Raw genomic sequence first — 18,447 nt, 5'->3', positions numbered from 1 at the left:
TAAAATTAAAACTATAAGCTCTGGGGCTGGAGCAGCAGCTCAGTTTTTGCTCTGACAGAAGACCTGCGCCCACACTGGTCAGTTCACAGGATCTGTGAGTCCCACTCCAGGGATCAGATACCCTTCTTCTGACCTCTGCAGAGGTACCTGCATGTATATGCAAATACCCCCACACAAACATGCATATATACATAGTTAATATTAATTTAAGAATCATTTACAAAGGTAAGCTCTTTATATGAGCAAACCCTATTATTGTGAAGGGAAAATAGCCACTGAATACATTCCCTGTATATTTATTTATACAACATTTCACAAGGTATTATTTTTAAGTAACTATCAAGAGGAATTGTAAACAGCTTGCAGAAGGCATCTTGTGTATTTAATCCCTCACTCCTGACTGTGTATTGAACATTCCCACTGATTGGCTACAGTAGGTTATGGTCAGCACACCAGAAAAATGAGCTAGCTAGCTGCAGCCACTGTTTCCTGAACGGGGGGCGCTCTGCTTCACATAAGAGCTTCACTGTAGTTCGAAGTCTGGTGGGAGAACCCCAGGAAGGCCTAGATCCCCTGTCATGTCACCAGCTGCTGCATCAGGCACTCAAACCCGCCAACCTCTTTATTCTTGTTTATAAAGACCCAACCCTGGAACTTACAGGCCCTTTGGTCCCAAATCATGGATAAAAGACAGTTGGCTTACATCAAGGAACTCTGTCTAAAAAACAAAACAAGAATACAAAAACACTTTAGAAAACAAAATAGATCAGAAGGAAAGAAAAGGATCAGGAGGGAGGAGAGGAGGAAGGAGAAGAAGACATTCATGGGTTATTAACATGCCACCAGGCATAAATGCATTTGTTCACTCCGCAGGCTGGGTGGGCCTGTAGCAGTAGCATTGCAGAGGAGTGCTAAGCAAAAGCACACGGTCCCAGCATGGTAGTGTACATCTGATATACAGCATTTGGGAGATGGGAAGAGGATGATCGGGAGTTCAGGGTTAAGCCGACTACACAGTGAGTTCAAGATCAGCCCGGGCTACGAGAGACTTTGTTTCTGATAAAAAGATAATGAAAAGGATGTGTAGAATTAAAGCACAATCAAGAAAGTGTTGTGTATCCTGGGATGGAGAGAACATTCTGGAGGCTGTGGAGGGGGGCTTTACTCACACCCCTTTTCCTATGTTATTAGAGGAAAGGGTTTCATGGCACAGTGTACACAAAATAAAGCACGAAGGGTGAGGGGGCGTCTAGAAGAGAAGATAAGCCTGAGCACACACAAGTGAGGGACAAGGGATGGAAAAGGACAATATAACTGCGGAGAAAAGGAGGAAAGGGTGTTGCAATCATTCAATTTTACCAAAGTCGACTTGGGAGCTAGATGCTGGGGTGAAAGCCTGCAAGCTCAGGGAGGCAGAGGAAGCACGCAGCTGACCTTCCTCCTCAGCCAATGTCCCAGAAGCAATCCCCTTTCTCATCCCTTCCCCAAAACCTCCTTCAAACTGAATGCTCCTCCCTTCTACTTCCTCTGTGTCTCTGTATCTGTCCTCCTGACTCCCTCTTACTCTGTGTTTTTCCCAATAATCCCATGTTCACTTCCGGTCAACTGGCTGCTTTCTCTGCCTCTTGACCTATGGTTGATTTTTTTCTAATCCTGTTTACAATAAGCAAGAAAGTTCTTGGATTAATGGTGTGTGCTAGGTTTTTCCAGTGAACAACACAATCTTGGGGTCCACAGTGTGATTGATTATCCTATAACAAATTGGGGGATGAGAATCACATGGCCGAGAAGACTGAAGAGCATCAGGTACAGAAGAATTTCTCCCAGGACTAGGGCTTGACTCTAGATCTTCACACACACCAGGCCCGTTCTCTACCACCGAGCTACGTTCTCAAGTCTCTTTACTTTGAAGCAGGGTCTCACTTAATTGTCTACAGGTCATGTGGATCATGTTATCAGAGGAACTGGCTTCAAACTGGCAGAGTAGAGCATGTTCAAACTCCAGAAATCTCAAAATTTGAGATTTAAATCTCATCCTGAGACCTGCAGGAGTGGGCCTAACTCCTTCTCTGTTTCCATGCCTGCCTCAGAGCACATAACCTGGTGACTACCAATGTAGTCCAGCACCTGAAATACTTCCCCATGCAAAGAGAATATCCCCAGCCTCTTAGCCTTAGCCAATAGAAAGCATTCATCCCCAAAATCCCACCCCACTCCTAAAGGTTCATATAGTACCTGTCCACATAGAATAAAGAACACAAGCTATTTACCAAGGATTATTTTCACTGAGCTGTAACACTTGGGGGAAGACTCTGCCCAAAGCATCCACCATTGGACCTTTGGACCCACCTGCTGGCCAGGCTCCCATGGACTGAGACATTAACCCCACACCAGCTGTCTGAACCTCTTACTCCTTTCTAAGAGCTGTGACACTATTCCAGCGTACCTGGGCAGACCAGAGTTCTGTGGATTCCACCTAGACTCCAGGCCCGGAAGGAGAAGCAGACCACAGACCCTACCCAATCCTCGAGTTTGCCTGGTCCTCTCCAGACACTCCAAGAGGAAAAGGCAGAACCCAGAACCTTACTTGTCCAGGTTGAACTTGGATTCACTCTATAGCCCAGGCCTCAGCCTTTCCTTCCTCAGCTTCTGGAAGTGTCTGAGGTCATAGGTCTGAGCTCCCAGCCTCATGGTGGAATCACTTTCAGTGAGGTGGGAAGGAGGACAAGAGTCTCACGGATACCATTTACTAAGACTTCTTTTTACGTGCTCACACATCATTAAGTGGTTCTTCATGTGTTATCTTCAATGTCACTCGATATTACAATTTTCCCAACACGAAAAGGAGCCAGACATTCTTCATAACAAAACAAAACACAACTTGAGAAATCTTTTGGTCTCTGTGGACCACTGAGTCCTTGTTACAAAGTCACACTTTCCCCCCTGTAATGTAATGGACACTCAGGGGATGCACAAGTACGTGTGACTGTATCAAGTAAGAATTTATGAACACAAGCTACAAGCATAAAACCAGGCCTCAGCCACTTGATAGGGAAAATCTGGGGGATCAGACCTTCAAAGTCATCCTCAGCTAGACTGTGAAATCGAGGTCATCATGGACTACATGAGTCCCTGGTAAAAAAGGTAAATACATATTACAAATGCTATCTTAACACAGAGAACATATAAAGGCAGTCAGTCAGGGAACTCAGTCTGGCACTAAGGTTCTGATCTGCCAATCCTCGGTCTAGGGAAGCTAAGCAACCAAGACCAGTCACTACCTCATTCAACATTCATCTGTGTTCGTTCTTTCTCTCTCTCTCTCTCTCTCTCTCTCTCTCTCTCTCTCTCTCTCTCTCTCTCTGTGTGTGTGTGTGTGTGTGTGTGTGTGCGTGTGTGTCCTCCTGCCTCAGCCTCCTGTGTGCACTCCCAGACCCAGCTCAACATCTGTCTTACACAGATGTGTTCCTTGCGTTTAACAGTAAGGTGAGGGCAAACTTCAAACCCAGAGGGAGGGGAGTGAAAGAGAAATTTACAGCATGCAGGGTTTACATAGGCCAGGGGCTTGTCTCAAAAAGCACTTGCAACAGCTAGAATTAAACAAGGAATGTGCCCAATTTACAGGTTGTTGTTTTTTTTTAAATCCGCATTAAGTCCAGGTGTGCCAGCGATCCTTGGACTGTGACAGCAACAGCCAGTTAGAGCAACCTTCCCAGCTTATCTTTGCCTATCACTGGAGTGCTGGCTTATCGAGCACAGAGCCCTGGGTTCTATTCCCAGCCCTTCATAAACTGATGGTGGTGGTGAACATCTGCAGTCCCAGAGCTGGGGAGATGAAGGCGGCAAAATCCAAGTTCAAGGTCATCCCTTGGGACACAGAGAATAAGAAAGTGAAATCCTCCACAGAAAAGAGCCTCCCCAGGATGGGGAGGAGATGGGCGATTAGAAAAAGCAGCAAAGTCCATAGGAGAAGCAGCCAGTCACAGGGTAGTCATAAAACTTTGGAGGAAGGGGCACCTGGCTTCTATCTGGGATTAACATAGGGAAACAGTAGTTTTCCTTAAAATGTTTATATGCATTTTAAAAATATCTAGTATCGGGGTTGGGGATTTAGCTCAGTGGTAGAGCGCTTGCCTAGCAAGCGCAAGGCCCCGGGTTCGGTCCCCAGCTCCGAAAAAAAGAAAAGAAAAAAAAAAAATCTAGTATCAGTCTTGAAAGGAAAATAAGAACTGTCTCAGATCTGTCCAGACTTTTTTGAGGTTCAAGTCTTGAGTGCCTTTCTTGAAGAAAATAGACGTTTCAAATGTAAAAGGGGTTTAAGTAACTTTTTAAACTTCTCCACCAAATATATCTACACACACAGCACTTTATAAATAAGGATTCTAGAAGTCCTGGTCTCAGATTTGCATTTCTCATGTAAAACATGATGACTCTACACATTTTTCTATCTGATTTGTGAAAAAAATTCAACTGGAAAATGTAGTTACTTAGAAATAACATATTTGTCAATATGAGATCCAGAGAATCCTAAACCATAGCTTCTGAGTTTAACTCCAAGGAGCACACAGATAATCTCTATGCTGATTTGCCTCTGAACAAACCATTACTACCCCAGAACTAATTTGTTTAACATCAAAGAACTAGGGAACAGAAGAATAAGACTTGGTGATCCAGGAAAGCAAGCTCAGCATGGGGGTATTCACATCTCTAACCCCAACACTGGGGAGGCTACTCAGCCTTGGCTTCATAGGAGGCCCCAATCCAAGTCCAGAAACAACAGAAACAGATAAACAATGCTAGGCAGGTGTGGCACTGCATGCCTGAAATTCCAGACTTTGGACTCAGCCAAATTCATCCAATATTATACAGCAAGCACGAGGGTAGCCTGGGCTACATGAGACACTGTCTCAAACAAACAATCCAAAAAATCAAGGGACTACTTGGGTATTTTCTTTCTTTCTTTTTTTTTTTTTCTTTTTTTTTCAGAGCTGGGGACCGAACCCAGGGCCTTGTGCTCGCTAGGCAAGCACTCTACCGCTGAGCTAAATCCCCAACCCCGGGTATTTTCTTTTTAAAAATTACTTGTGTGTGTGTGTCTGTGTGTGTCTGTGTGTATCTGTATGTATCCTCAATCATCATGGCTCCTAAGTTTTGGTTAGATTTCAACTTTTAGCAATGGTTCCTCTCCTTCCACTGTGTGTGTGAGTCCCTGGGGTGAAGCTTGGTAGCAAGTACTCTTTACCCACTGAGTCGTCTCATTTGCATGTGAATTTAAAATTTAGAATTTTCTTCAGGAAACTGAGGAAAGATGATGACTACAAGTTTAAGGCCAACTTGGTCTATACAGTAAATTCCAGAGGAGCCAAGCCTGCATAGTGAGACCCTACTTCAAAAAGCCCACACAAGGGTTAACAGGATGGCTCAGTGGGCAAAGGTGCTTGCTGCACTGGTCTAAGGACCTGAGTTCAACTCCCCTCCCCGCCCCTAGAGTAGAAGGAAAGAACAGACACCTGACCTCCATGGATGTGTGGTAGAGCACATGTGCCCAAATTTACACATACACACTTAAAAATTAAATAAATAAATAAAGAGCTGCAAGCCAAAAAGAAAATAAGATTTTTCTTAATAGCTTGCAAAAGTTTGAGTAAAGAGATTTCAAGATGAGCCAGCACCATTTGAGAGGGAGGAGAAACTTCCCCAGCCATAAGCATTCTAATACAGATTTATCCTATAGAAAGCTAATGTGGCAAGGTTAAATGGGAGGCAAAACATAAGCAAAACAAAATCTTTTAATAGATTATGTTGTTCAACCTTCTTAGTGTTTCTTCAGTGCTAAGAATTGGACCTTCTGCTGAGAAGGTGCCTCTGGCCACTCAGGCTTAAAAACAATCCGAGCAGTATTCCCCAGGGTAATCTTTACTCGGTAAAGCCCTAATCAATACTCTCTTGGTTTCATCTTAGAAGTGGCAGTTGCAAATCAATGCAATTAAAAATAGTTCTTGGCACTGAGTAGAAAATGGTCTCTGGAGAAAAATGCCAGATACCAGATACTTAAAAGGCTAGAGTACACAGGTTTCCATGCCAACCAGCAAACAACAAATCCTCCAGGTAACAGCCTGACACCAGTGGGGAGGATTTGTCAATCACGTGTACATTGTCTTTTCCAGCCATCCCGGTATTCTAAAGGAGAGCAATCTTCAAAGATCCCTTTCTTGCCTCAAGTAGCGATACTGAAAGGATGCCCAACCAGGAAGCCATAAGACACAAGGAGGACAAGAGATTCTGGCAGGACCACATGCAGGTAGAGAGGGGGAAAGGCAGGCACAGGTACTCCAGGAATAGCTGCCTCCCATGTAAATAAGCCTACACAGCTATGGGAGACTAAGACATCCAATCTATGGGGGGGAAGAAAGAGACTGGACAAAGGCTATGGTTCCTCCAGGACCTAAGGTCTGGTCAGGAAAAACAACACCCACCCACCACTTTATTTGAAAATGCAGCCTTTCAAGTCCACACAGCCTCTCTCTGTTGCTATGGAAACTGTGCCTCTGTATTCCTTACCTATCCCTCTCCTGGACTTAATTTTATTTGCCCTGCAAAGGGAGGGAGAAGTGAACTCAGAATTATTGATCTGGGGGCAGGGAGGGAGTTATGGTGTTTTATCCAAGATTTCAAGCTAATCTCCACCCTGGAAAGAAAGCAGGGAGGGAGGGACTAACCAAGAGTGAGGGCCCCCTGCCAAGGGCTCCCATCACTTCGTGGCCTATTCTTGGAAACTGGGCATTGTGTTCTATATCCAGATTTCGATCTTAAAGGGGGAAAAACACATTTACTGTTACTTATCTGGCTTCCTCTAATTCCCTGGGAGAAAAGCATTTTCCAGTCAGCACCTAAAATGCTCAGATTGTGTCAAGGGAAATGAAACCCACTGTGATAGGTCTCAAAACAGAGGATGGAAAGGAGGAAAAGCTGTCCTCACACTAAGGATTCTCCAAGGTAGAGTAACTAATTATGGAGAGAGACAATGTTGCAGACCAGGGCCAAATTATCTTGGACAGTTTCATGTCCCTTTGAAATCCAGTCATCATCATCTATGTGTCTGACCTAACTTCCTCGTGACTATCAAAACTTTCAAGTGCAGTCTTTGCCACCCACAAGTCCAAAGGTTGAGAAACCCATCAAACATTACCTAAACCTATATCAGACTTGTCTCTGCTTTGTGGCCACCCACATACCTGTGGTCCCCACCAATGTATCTGATAAACCACTTGTTCCCTCTGAGGTGAGAGCTGCATTTCTGCTTGGACACATTTTCCCATTTTACAAATCAGTAAGGAGAAATGAAGGAGGTAAACTCCTGGGGGAGCCTAAGGTTGAGTTCCTTTAAATGCTAGGCTACTCTATCAGAGCAGCAAGAAGGAAGTAACGACAAAGAAATCTTCCTGGTCCTGGATGACACTGTAGTCATCTGCACACACAAAGTCAACAAAAGGCTGTATAATAAAAGGAAGAGGAGAGGTCAGGAGGGGCTGGCTTCTAAAGCTTCTGAGCAAACTAAAGGCCAGGGCTTTGAAAACTAGCCCAGCTCTCTCTGGGTTAATTCTCTCTCACCAATACTATAACAGCAAATCTTTCCTGGCTCTTTAAAGTCCTTTTTCTGTGTCAAAATGTGCCATAGAGTAGTAATTTACATACCAAACCCTCCTGATGAGAATTAACCGAACTTCTGGTTAAAACAAAAGAAAACAACAACAAAAACAAAAACATGCTCCCAGGACAGTAGGCTTTTTTGTTTGTTTCTTGAGGTGGAGTTTTATCTCAGTGAAATCAGTCCATGCTGACCTCAAACCATGTAGTTGGCTTTGTGATTCCCTCGTTTTCCTTCTAGGTCCTGAGTTCCCGGATTTCAGGCTGCACCACTGTAGCTGGTTTGGGCAGGTCTTGGACTCCCAAGGTTTGTTTTAAAGACCTGAGTTTAGGGCTGAGGTGATGGGTAAAGTCCTTACCATGCAAAGTTGAGAGCCTGAGTTCTGACCCCAGCACCTATATAAAATTCTGGCTATGCCAGCGAATGCCTTGAATCCCAGACCAATGGACAGCCAACCTTGCTAGTGAGTAAGTTGCCAGTTCAGGGAGAGACCTTGTCTCAAAACGACAGTTGGGAAACAGACAGAGGAAGGCTTATGATGTTAAGCCCTGGCTTCTACACATGCACATACATGAACCCCTACACATGCATTTACCACGCCAAAAAAGACTCAGGGTAACTTCAAATGTTTGCAGGCTTGCTTTGTAAAGTATAAGCATGCTACATCTGTAAAATAAATTAACAAATTGAAAATAACCTTTGCAGATAGGACTTATTTAATATTTCTCAATTACAGGAAACACATAGATAGTGACCTGATTTTTCAAAATGACATACGGCCTGTGTATCCAGTCTTGAGACTGGTGAAATTTACCATGAAGGAAAATGTCAGTGAATCATGGCAGATTCAGCTGTTGAAGGGCTTATCTGGCCAACCATCAGAAACAAGAGGAGAAGATACATTTATCAGGTGGTGAGATGGTTTTTCTCCTCCCAAAGCAGTCCTTATAAGGTACCCTTGGGTTTATAAATACAATGTGGCTTCAATTTAGAAAGATTTTTGTAACTGAACAGTAATTAAACTAAACATCCCTTTAAAACAGACCCATTTCTTACTCAAGACCACAATAAAAAAATGTAGTAAGGCAGCTGGAAAGAGAAGACTTAACTCTACCCATGCTACTCGAGGCCAAGAGAAATGGTGCAGCAGGTCAAGTCATGGGCAGAAGAGCAAGAGAAGTGAGGGAGCCGCGGTGTGTGGGGGCAGCGGGCGGAGGCACTGTGTGTGGCAGTTAGGTCACATTTGCACAAATCTGCATCAAGTCTGAGCTCAGAAAATACATCTGAGCTCTGCATTCCTCCTAAAATCAGCAGGGTTTGATCATTAAGTGACTCTTGCCACCACCAGATGGAAGAAGACCCTTCCCATCATCCTCCTCGAGAGTTTCAGGTGAGACCCACATGGCTAGATTTCCTGAGTCTCCAAGGCTTCCAGAGCCAAGTCCGTGGGCACTGAACTGCAGACCACCACAAAAGAAAGCACCAGAGGCCTGGCTCAGGGTGTGTGGGTGTGGGTGTGTGGGTGTGTGTGTGTGTGTGGGTGTGTGTGTGTGTGTGTGTAGGGAGACCAGCAGACAGCAGTAGGAAAGCTCCTGCACAGGAAACAGCAGAGACAAGCACTCTCAGTTCCCCTCTCTTCCTCAGTTCATGTGGGTATGGTCCACCATTCTCTAAGCCAAGTTGTACCCATGCCGATTCATACAAGTTACGTGCAACACTTCTGTGTGGACAACCTCACAGTAACAGTCCGTGCTGCCAGAGAGAAATATTATAATCCAGGCATTCGCCATTATTCAGACCTCAGCAGAACTGAAAGCTAATCTTTGAAAAACACCCTAGTCCCCATTCAAGGGCCTCTCAAAAGCAAAGCTCTCTGTTTGCTGACATTGCAAAACCTGCTTCCTCCTGCTGGCTGGCCACTGCCCTCCCAGGCTCAGTCTTTGTGGCTCAGAAGTCGACAGACCTTCTGTCTGTTCTTTTTGCAGAGTGCTTCCTCTCCCTGGTTTTCCCATGCTGCTCACTATCACAAGAAAGCATGAGCCAATCGGATGGCAATCGAATTAAGCTGTCTAATCTGGGATACACAACCCTGCTTGAAAATCTGCATTGAAAGGCTTTTTGGTTCATACTCAAAACCTGTCTGGAGAAAAGGTCTGATTTCTAGATTTCTAGCCCACAGGAGCATTTCAACTTTATCTGACTCCATTGCTACAGACATTACCAAGATCGACTCAGCACCTGACAAAGAGCAGGGTCATCATTATAAACCGGATCCAGACTGTCAAGGCAATTTCATATTCATTAATTTGGTGTAACTCAAGAACTGAAAGCACTTATGTTCATGGGATTACCCAAAAGTTAGCTACCCTTTAGGATTTTCTAGGTCCCTTGAAGACCACCAGGAAGTACTTACCGTGGCATGATAGTTTCTGTACATGGGCATTTTTAGTATTTTTGTCAAGTAATCTTCCAGTTGCTTCTACAATAAAAAATAGTTTGGATATGGTTAAACACAATCATGTTTGTAGAAAATTCCAGCAGTGACGATGACATCAGGTCTCATTTTAACATCTGTAAGTCATTTTATTACACTCTATCATTAGGCAGTATGCACAATACCCATCATTCCCTTCCAGTGCTAGTTAAATCTCTTCTTGCTATTAATATTTAATTTTCAATATGGTTAGGTCTTGGCAGTTGTCTCTGTCATTGTTCTGATACAATACCTGACAAGGAAGCGTTTATTCTGGCCTACGGTTTGAAGAGGCACAGTCCACCGTGGTGCAGGAATGGGAGCTGCCTGGCCACCCTGCACTCACAGTCCAGATGCAGAGTGAGTAAGGCTGGGGTTCAGCTCGCTCTTTTTATTCAGTCCGGAATCCTAGCTCACCGAATGATGATGATCATGCTAATCACTGAGGTGCATCTTCTACTTCAATAAACCTAATCTAGAATATTCCCCCCAGGCATATCCACAGGCTTGTCCCCCTAGGCCAAGGTGACAGGTTAACCTTAAAGCCGACAAGACCAGAGCAGAGTTTTCAATCTTCTATACTTATCCTAATTACTAGGATAGATTACTAGGAGATTACTCCTAATGGGTAAGTTTTGAAAACAGGGTTCCATATAGACTAGGCTAGCTTCAACTTTGCTATGTAGCCAAGGATAACCTTATACTTCTAATCTTTCTGAGCTAGGATTACAGGCATGTCGAAACACATGGCTTACGTGGTACTTGGTACTGAACCCAGGGCTTGGGCATTCTAGGCAAGCCCTCTGAGCCACACACAGCCCTAGCAACTCCAGAACTGGTCACTTTAAACCTTTTCTTTCTAACCCAAACCTGCATTGTTTTTCAACCATAACATCTAATTAATTCAAAGATATATTACAACTTAAAATTTTTTAAGAAAAGGGAGGATTTGTTAAAAGAAAATGAAGACTTCTCAGTAAAACCCTGTCTGGTTCAAGTATGTCGAGATGTGTATGTGTGGATGAGGTATGGGTTACAGGCTTAGGGCCATGAGGCAATGCATGTCAATCAACACATGCCTGTCACACTCTTTCACTAAATCATGAAGCGTTCATTTCTATCCTCTGCAGCTGGGCTCAAATGCATGCACACAGTCACCCCAAACTCAACAGTATCATTTTATGCTGATGCATCTCAAAAGAGCACTTAGTACACAACTCTGTAAAGATTTCAAACGAGATGACGACTCCAAAGGAAAAGTCAGGTGTTCTCTGGACAGTGCACGCATTTCGAATCCTAAGACAGAAGTGATAAAAATGAAACCAAAAATCACCAATGTGCTAATATAAACCTATTATCTCCTCCCTTGGCAGCAGCAGGCACTGAAGTAGGGTGGGCAGAAATGCCCCTCGACCTGTGTCTTCTGTCTCCTGTGTTTGTTTTCCATCTCTCTATTTCAGACCATCATTGCCTCTTCTAAGAAGCAGGGATAAGATTTTACATGTATTTAAAATGAGAAGTCAAAACACATGGGTGGAGATGTTTGCCTTTTAGAAGTAGGTCTCAGAACCTTGTAGAATATGCAGAGTCTTCCTTTCCCCTCAAGTACAGGGAAGATGGCTGTCCCAGCATGTAGCCACCAACAAGCACTATGCCACATCTTTGGATTGGTAGCCCAGAAGACATCTCAGTGCAGAGCCACCAGGGCAGTCATCAATCAGTGGAGGACAGAAGAGGCAGACAATAGAGCCAGAGAGGCTCAGCAGCAGGTAAAAGTGCTTCCCACACCTCAAGACCTGGGTTTGAGCTTGGGAAGCCATAAAAATATGGAGGAAAAAAACTGATTCCACAAAGTTGTCTTCTAATCACTACACACACACACACACACACACACACACACAGAGAGAGAGAGAGAGAGAGAGAGAGAGAGAGAGAGAGACAGTTAAACTTTCACAAAGCAGCGGAACAAAGACTCACCCTCCTGCCAAAGAACTGCTCCTCCTGGATTGCATTTTCTGATGAACGGGGCAGACTGGGCATTTCTCTGGGCTCTTCTTTGACATTTTGTCTTCTAAACGTATGTCTAAAATACACACACACAATAAAACAGTGATTAGACTATTTTTTAACATATTAATTTAATGTGTATGAGTACACTGTCACTGTCTTCAAACGTACTAGAAGAAGGCATCAGATCCCATTACAGATGGTTGTGAGCCACCATGTGGTTGCTGGGAACTGAACTCAGGACCTCTGAAGAGCAGTCAGTGCTCTTAACCACTGAGCCATCTCTCCAGACCTAGACTATTCTTTAAGTATCTTATATTTTCTTTCATGCCATGGTTTAGCATTGATATTTTAGCATTATATTGTTTTATTTTTATATTACTTAGTATTATTTTAGTATTATATTTATTAGTAGTAGTATATCATGTCAAGTTTAAAACATTCTCATAAAGGCTAGCCTCTACCTCACTATGTAGCCACGGCTAGCCTTGAACTCCTGATCTTCTCGTCACATTTTCCCAAGCACTGGGGATCACAGCCTTACATCAGTGAAGGCAGCTGAGGTGGCTTACTTTTAAGAGAGCTATGCAATTGAAAATAGCTCCCAAAATGGAATCAGTAGCCTGTGAAACTGATAAATATGTTTTCCTTCCATGTAGACCGAGGTACCGTTATGTTAGTTCTGCTGTGTTACCTTTTGGTGGGAATGGGGATCCGGATGAAGGCTTTGTACTTGAGGAGCTCTCTATGAAACTCTTGGAAGTGCTTGAATTTCCTCTTAACTTGCCATGTGAATTCCCCGTGTGTTAACTCGATGGTGTACAGGTTGACACTTGGCATCTACGGTGACAGATGTTTAAAAAGAAATGGTTTCATCTCAGATAGGGAAAGTTCTGAAATTTCCCCATAGCAAACAACAGCTAATTGCTAAGTAATGTTAAACTACACCTATGTTCAGTCTATTTTGTGCTAGTGTCTGGCATTTTATAAGTATGCCATCTTTATTAATTTGCTTAGAACCTCATACACTGTCATGTTCATACTCACACCTTGCCCCTCCCCCAACCCCTCCTAGACCCACTCCCCACCTTCCACCTCCCCTCTTCTCCCTTCCTCATTTTGTAAAATAACCTACCCAGGCTAATTTGTGCTGCCTATATAATCAAGTGACAGGGCTGCCCATAGGCACAGACTAGGGCTTGGAGAAACTTAGCGCTCTCTCTCTCTCTCTCTCTCTCTCTCTCTCTCTCTCTCTCTCTCTCTCTCTTTCTCCCCCAATAGCCATCCACTGTAAGAAGCATCTCTGTTAGGGAGCTGGGACTTGTGAATCATGGTAGGTAATGCTATTTTAAAAGCATCCAAGTATAGTATTATCTTAAATGTTCACATGATGAATTACGTGAAGTAAATTTTGTATCATACAGACAAACTCCTACAAATCCTTTTCCCTCCATGTATACACATTGTACCACATCCATACACATTTGCACACTGGAAATGAAGGAAGCAGTTAGTGAAGCCCTGACAGGCACTGCGAGTCCTAGTCACCCATGGATAGCAAAGAACCACTGCAGATGGAGAGGAGGCAGAAGCAAGGACCTATGGGACCACCTTCTTAGCTCTTTGTATCTAAATAAATGGCACAGAGCATGATATCATCCCTTCTTAAAAAAAAAAAAAAGGTCTAGCCTTGTCTACACACGCCCCTATATGAGGCACTGCCAGAGTTCAAGGACAAGCGCGATCTTGTCAGTACTAGTGTTAAGTCCTTATAGAAAACACAGAGGGTAAAAGCACTCTTAGACCCAGTGTTTGGGTGAGGGCACAGAAGCCGAGAGGTTCAGTTACCTATTCAAGATTTCAAAGCAAAGACACAAACTCAACCTTGTCATCCAGGGTTTGTGCATTTAAGCCATACACAGTATACCTTGCCCTCTAAAAGCTGGCAGGCAAAATAAGAGGCAAAGGGCATCTTAGAGACAAGACTCATCACAGAAACGTGACCCCCCAACACTGTAGGGAAAGCCTACAGCAGAGGTCAAGCATCAGAAAGCCCTGAGTGAAGAAACCCCATGTGGAGCACTCCAGAGGTGGAGTTCAAGGTCAGCCTCAGTTACATAGCAATAATGTGCCCAAAATGCAAGGGCTAATTGGGGCTACATGAGATCATCTCCAAAAAGGGGAAGAGCAGGGAAGACAAAGACAGAGACAGGGAAGGAAAGAAGAGTCCAGAGCACAGGTGGACACCAATGTGGATGTAAACTGGAGTCAGCACAGCAAAATCAAAACCACAACTGACCAGTAGCCTCCAAGATACTAGGGGTAGGGGATGGGAGGTGGGGGAGTCAACTGACTGCTGGCCAAAGGTCACGATTCCGGGTGTGCATGGAGGCAGAAGCCAATGGTAGCCTACTCAATCATGACTACTTCTTAACCTGAGAGACAAAGGTCACCGTTCTCCAACTACTAGACCTGACCTCTATGAGGTCCAAGCAGCAAGAAGCAAGTAACTCCCCAGACCATTTTCCATGCAATGTGTTTCTGGGGGCCCAGCTTCTCTCTGCAAAGATGGCTTACGCTAAACTATTTTTAGTGTTCCGAGAAAACAAAGGGCAGAATCTCAGAAACTGGGGGTAGAGCTTCAGGGATTAAAGGTAACACTCAGAGGACAGAAGATTGGCTGGAAAATGGGATCCAGGGAGCTGGAGAGTGGGGTCTCAAGAACAAATGAGAGATAAAACTTGCCAGCAGAATTCTCTCAGCAGTGCTTCTGAATATAGAGAACACAATCCAATGTTTGGACATTTTTTCCTTTTTAGAGATAAGTAGGGCTGGAGAGATGGCTCAGTGGTTAAGAGCACTGACTGCTATTCCAGAGGTCCTGTGTTCAATTCCCAGCAACCACATGGTGGCTCACAACCATCTGTAATGGGATCTGATGCTCTCTTCTGCTGTGTCTGAGGGCAGCTACAGTGTACTCACATACATAAAATAAATAAAAATCATAAAGAAAAGATGTGTATCACTATGCCTGGTGCGCGCGCGCGCGCGTGTGTGTGTGTGTGTAAAAAGAGATAAGTAGTATTCATATTTTCTTGCTAAAGAAGCCTTAGGAAACATAGAGCTTCTCTTGACTTATACATGGCCTTCAGTTAGAATGGATAGTGAATTAAAAAAAAACAAAAGAAATAAAATGTGGTGGGGGGAAGGCTTATTGTAGATAAGAGGGAGAGCAGAGTCAAAGGCAGGGGCATCTGGGAGAGCACAGAGTGAACTTGACCTTGATCTGGGCCCTGTGAGGAGAAGGGGGAGGGGAGAGGGAGAGCCAGAAGAGTAAAGGGGAGACAAAAGAGGCAGGGTAACCAAATGGCTGGGCTCCAGCGGGAAGGGCTCTGGAGAAAAGAAGCACAGCCACTGGCTGGAGAAGTTTATGATGGGGGTGGGGGACAGTATGCCAACCATACCCTGTAATAGGTAAGGACTGAGGGATGCTGGAGAACCTGGCAGTCACATCCGTTTTGATATGTTAAGTAGGCCCCTCAGCCATTTGTCCTAGGTTTGAGACCTAACAGATAGAGATCAGCCAAAAGTCCAAGTGAGAGGAGTACAGGAGAGAAAGAGCATCTTGCCAGTTATTAAATTAGTAGATTGCCTTGAATGATCCTGTTCTTTAGTGATGCTGTTCTTTCGTATGTGTTTCTTTCCATGCATTTACTTATTTCCTGTCTCCGTGTCTGTGGGCATGCGTGTGTCATAGCACTCGGTGGAGATCAGAGGACACTTGCCAGGAGTCCACTCCCTGACCTGGCTTCAGAGATCAAACTAAGGGTCCCAGTCCTGGCAGCAAGTGCCTTACCTACCGAACCACCTCACCAGCCCTTGAACGCTGTCCAAAATAAAAATAAAGAAACATTGTGGCAGTATGGCTGCTCACACCTGGAGAGGTGGAAGGAGGAGAGGCAAGAGCTGAAAGCCAGGTTCAGCTACGGAGACCTCATCTCACAGCCACGAGGAGCACGGCTCCTGAGGAGCACCACTCCCAAGGGGTGGGACGGGGGAAGGGGGGGTGTATGAAAAGAGTTTATGAGAAGGAAGCAAATTCCTGAGCTGTGAAGAGAACTTGGAAGTGATAACCAAAGCCCAACCACAGTATCACAGCTGAGAGAAGAGAACAGGGTCAGCCGGACAGCACTATTTATTGACGCATAGTGGATAAAACTGAAACCAGATGAACCCAAAGCGCCCTGACCCTCGAGGTCGACGTGAAGCGCTCCACTTCCAGTACTTGTGCTTTTACAGGACAGCCAGAGAGGTAGATCTGGATGTTGGGCTCCTTAAATCCTTGAGTGTTGTAAATAGAAGAGAATGGGATGCACGCTGAAAAAGACAAAGGGGCAAGGTTATTCCAGTGAGAGAGGGGAGCAGCATCGCGCCGTGGAAAGAGTCCTAGCTGTTAAGATGGGGTTGATGGGGCCCATTGGGTGAAGATGCTGCCACCAAGCCTGATGACGAGGGTTTCATCCAGGAGACCCACACGATTGTTTTGGGAAAAGCTGACATAAAACTGCCCCCCCACCCCCCCACCCCCAGGAATGAGCTTTCTTAGGAGAGAGGGTCTCAGGACCAAGGGAGACATGACTCAGCCTTGAGGTAGGACAGCGTTAAGGGACACTATATTATATATCAGAGACAACATGATGAGGGCTTAAAGGTAAGAGAGGCTTCCTTTTAAAGTCTGGAACGGCACTGCACTGAGAGTGGGAGTAAGAAAGGAAGAGTGGGAGACATCTGACAGGGTGAGGGGAAGCCCAGGAAGAGCATGCAGAGAAATCCTCTAGAAGGAGGAAAATAAAGGATTTCTGTCTCCTTTCCAGGGGCTGGAGAAAGTTTTACAGCCTGTGATTCAGTCTGGGATAACCTAGGCAACAAGAAAATAGAGGAGCCCGGTACTGGGCAGGACTATAAAGTAGGGGCTGTGAAGCCATCAGATAGCATGGTCTAACTCTGTCCCAGACCTCTGGGGGGACATGGGATCTGGTCATGTAGACTGTGGGATCTGGTCACTTAGAGTCACCATTCTCCTACAATAAAAATTAAAATAAATCATAACTAAAATAAGTAAGCCTTGAGAAGCCCTCTCTTCCCAAACACTGCATCTCCAAGGAAGGAGGCCGCTCTCTGGTTGTTCATCACTCTGCTCTGCCAGCCAGCCCTGAGGAAGATTTGAGCCATCCATGGTCTGTCCTTACCTTCCTGAGCCGTGGGGTCTCCTGGAGATGCATCATACTCCACCTCCTCTCCCTCAAAATGAAGTTCCCGGGTGTCGAGATTTTCTATCAGGTTGCTCATATCTGCGGCGATCTTCTGCAGTGTAGAAGTGTTCACCCGGGCCTCACTTCTTAGTGACATTCTAACTTCTGACAGGGTAAAAACAGAGGGGCTGGGAAAGAAGACAAGGTGTCACTCAGATACACTGGGCTGAGGAAATCCCTAGCTCAGGATTTGAAACCGGGTGTAGATAAAGCAGAAACAAACAAAGCAACTCTAGGTGAGGCGAGGGAATTACACAGAACCACTCTGCCCACCTTCCTGCATCACCTTCAGACAATTCCCACCAGGCAGGCTAATGTGGAGCAAAACAACCATGGAGTATAAAAAAGAATGCAACACTGCACGGAACAACATGCCAGCATTTCCCTCACTGTATTTTATGCATGTGAATAAGTGAGGAGAGTCGAGGGGGGAGGGGAGGGAGAGGGAGAGGGAGAGACTGGGGATGCTTTTGCAGAGAAGATATCCTTCCTTGTTTAATGAATAAGCTCAAATTAAGAGTACAAAGCAGCCTGGCATGGTATGGTAGCCCACCCTTTAATCACAGCTTCTTAGAGACGGAGGCAGGCACAACTCTTTGAGTTTAAGGTCAGCCTAGTCTACTTAGTGAGTTCCAGGCTAGCCAGGGCCACATTAGGAAAACCCTGTCTAAGAAAGAAAGAAAGAAAGAAAGAAAGAAAGAAAGAAAGAAAGAAAGAAAGAAAGACAGACAGAGGGAGAGAAAGGAAAGGAGGGTGAGAGAAGAAAGGAAAGGAAAGGAAAGGCAAGATGAGAACAATGCATGTAAAATGTATAATACATGAGGAATAAGTTACACTCTCCTAAAGAAAATCAAGGGAATTTCCCACATCCAAATACGCAGAGGTAAACATCCTTTCTTATGCTTGATGAGACATCTGAGTGGGTATAGGAGCTTGTCCCCCAAGCCTCATGACCTGAGTTAGATCCTAGAACCCACACTGCAAAGATGAGCACGGTCACCCGGAGG

The 18,447-nt window shown here is 44.8% G+C and overlaps 1 protein-coding gene across 4 annotated transcripts in view; it reads right to left on the bottom strand.

Annotated features, from left to right (window-relative positions):
- Window positions 1-18,447, bottom strand: part of Pld1 (phospholipase D1) — a 206,309-nt gene that overhangs the window by 92,072 nt on the left and 95,790 nt on the right. For all 4 annotated transcript variants that reach the window (XM_087616305.1, XM_087616307.1, NM_001399082.1 and 1 more), the window contains 6 exon segments: window positions 17,378-17,568; window positions 16,378-16,505; window positions 12,823-12,968; window positions 12,099-12,204; window positions 10,062-10,127; window positions 660-718 (listed from right to left, as the gene is read on the bottom strand). In XM_087616305.1, coding sequence (XP_087472431.1) covers window positions 660-718; window positions 10,062-10,127; window positions 12,099-12,204; window positions 12,823-12,968; window positions 16,378-16,505; window positions 17,378-17,537 — 665 coding nt within the window. In that variant the 5' untranslated portion in view covers window positions 17,538-17,568.

Source organism: Rattus norvegicus, chromosome 2, assembly GCF_021556685.1.
Source record: "Rattus norvegicus strain SHRSP/BbbUtx chromosome 2, alternate assembly SHRSP_T2T, whole genome shotgun sequence".
Taxonomy (NCBI): Eukaryota; Metazoa; Chordata; class Mammalia; order Rodentia; family Muridae; genus Rattus; species Rattus norvegicus.
This window is presented reverse-complemented; position numbering and strand designations above follow the sequence as displayed.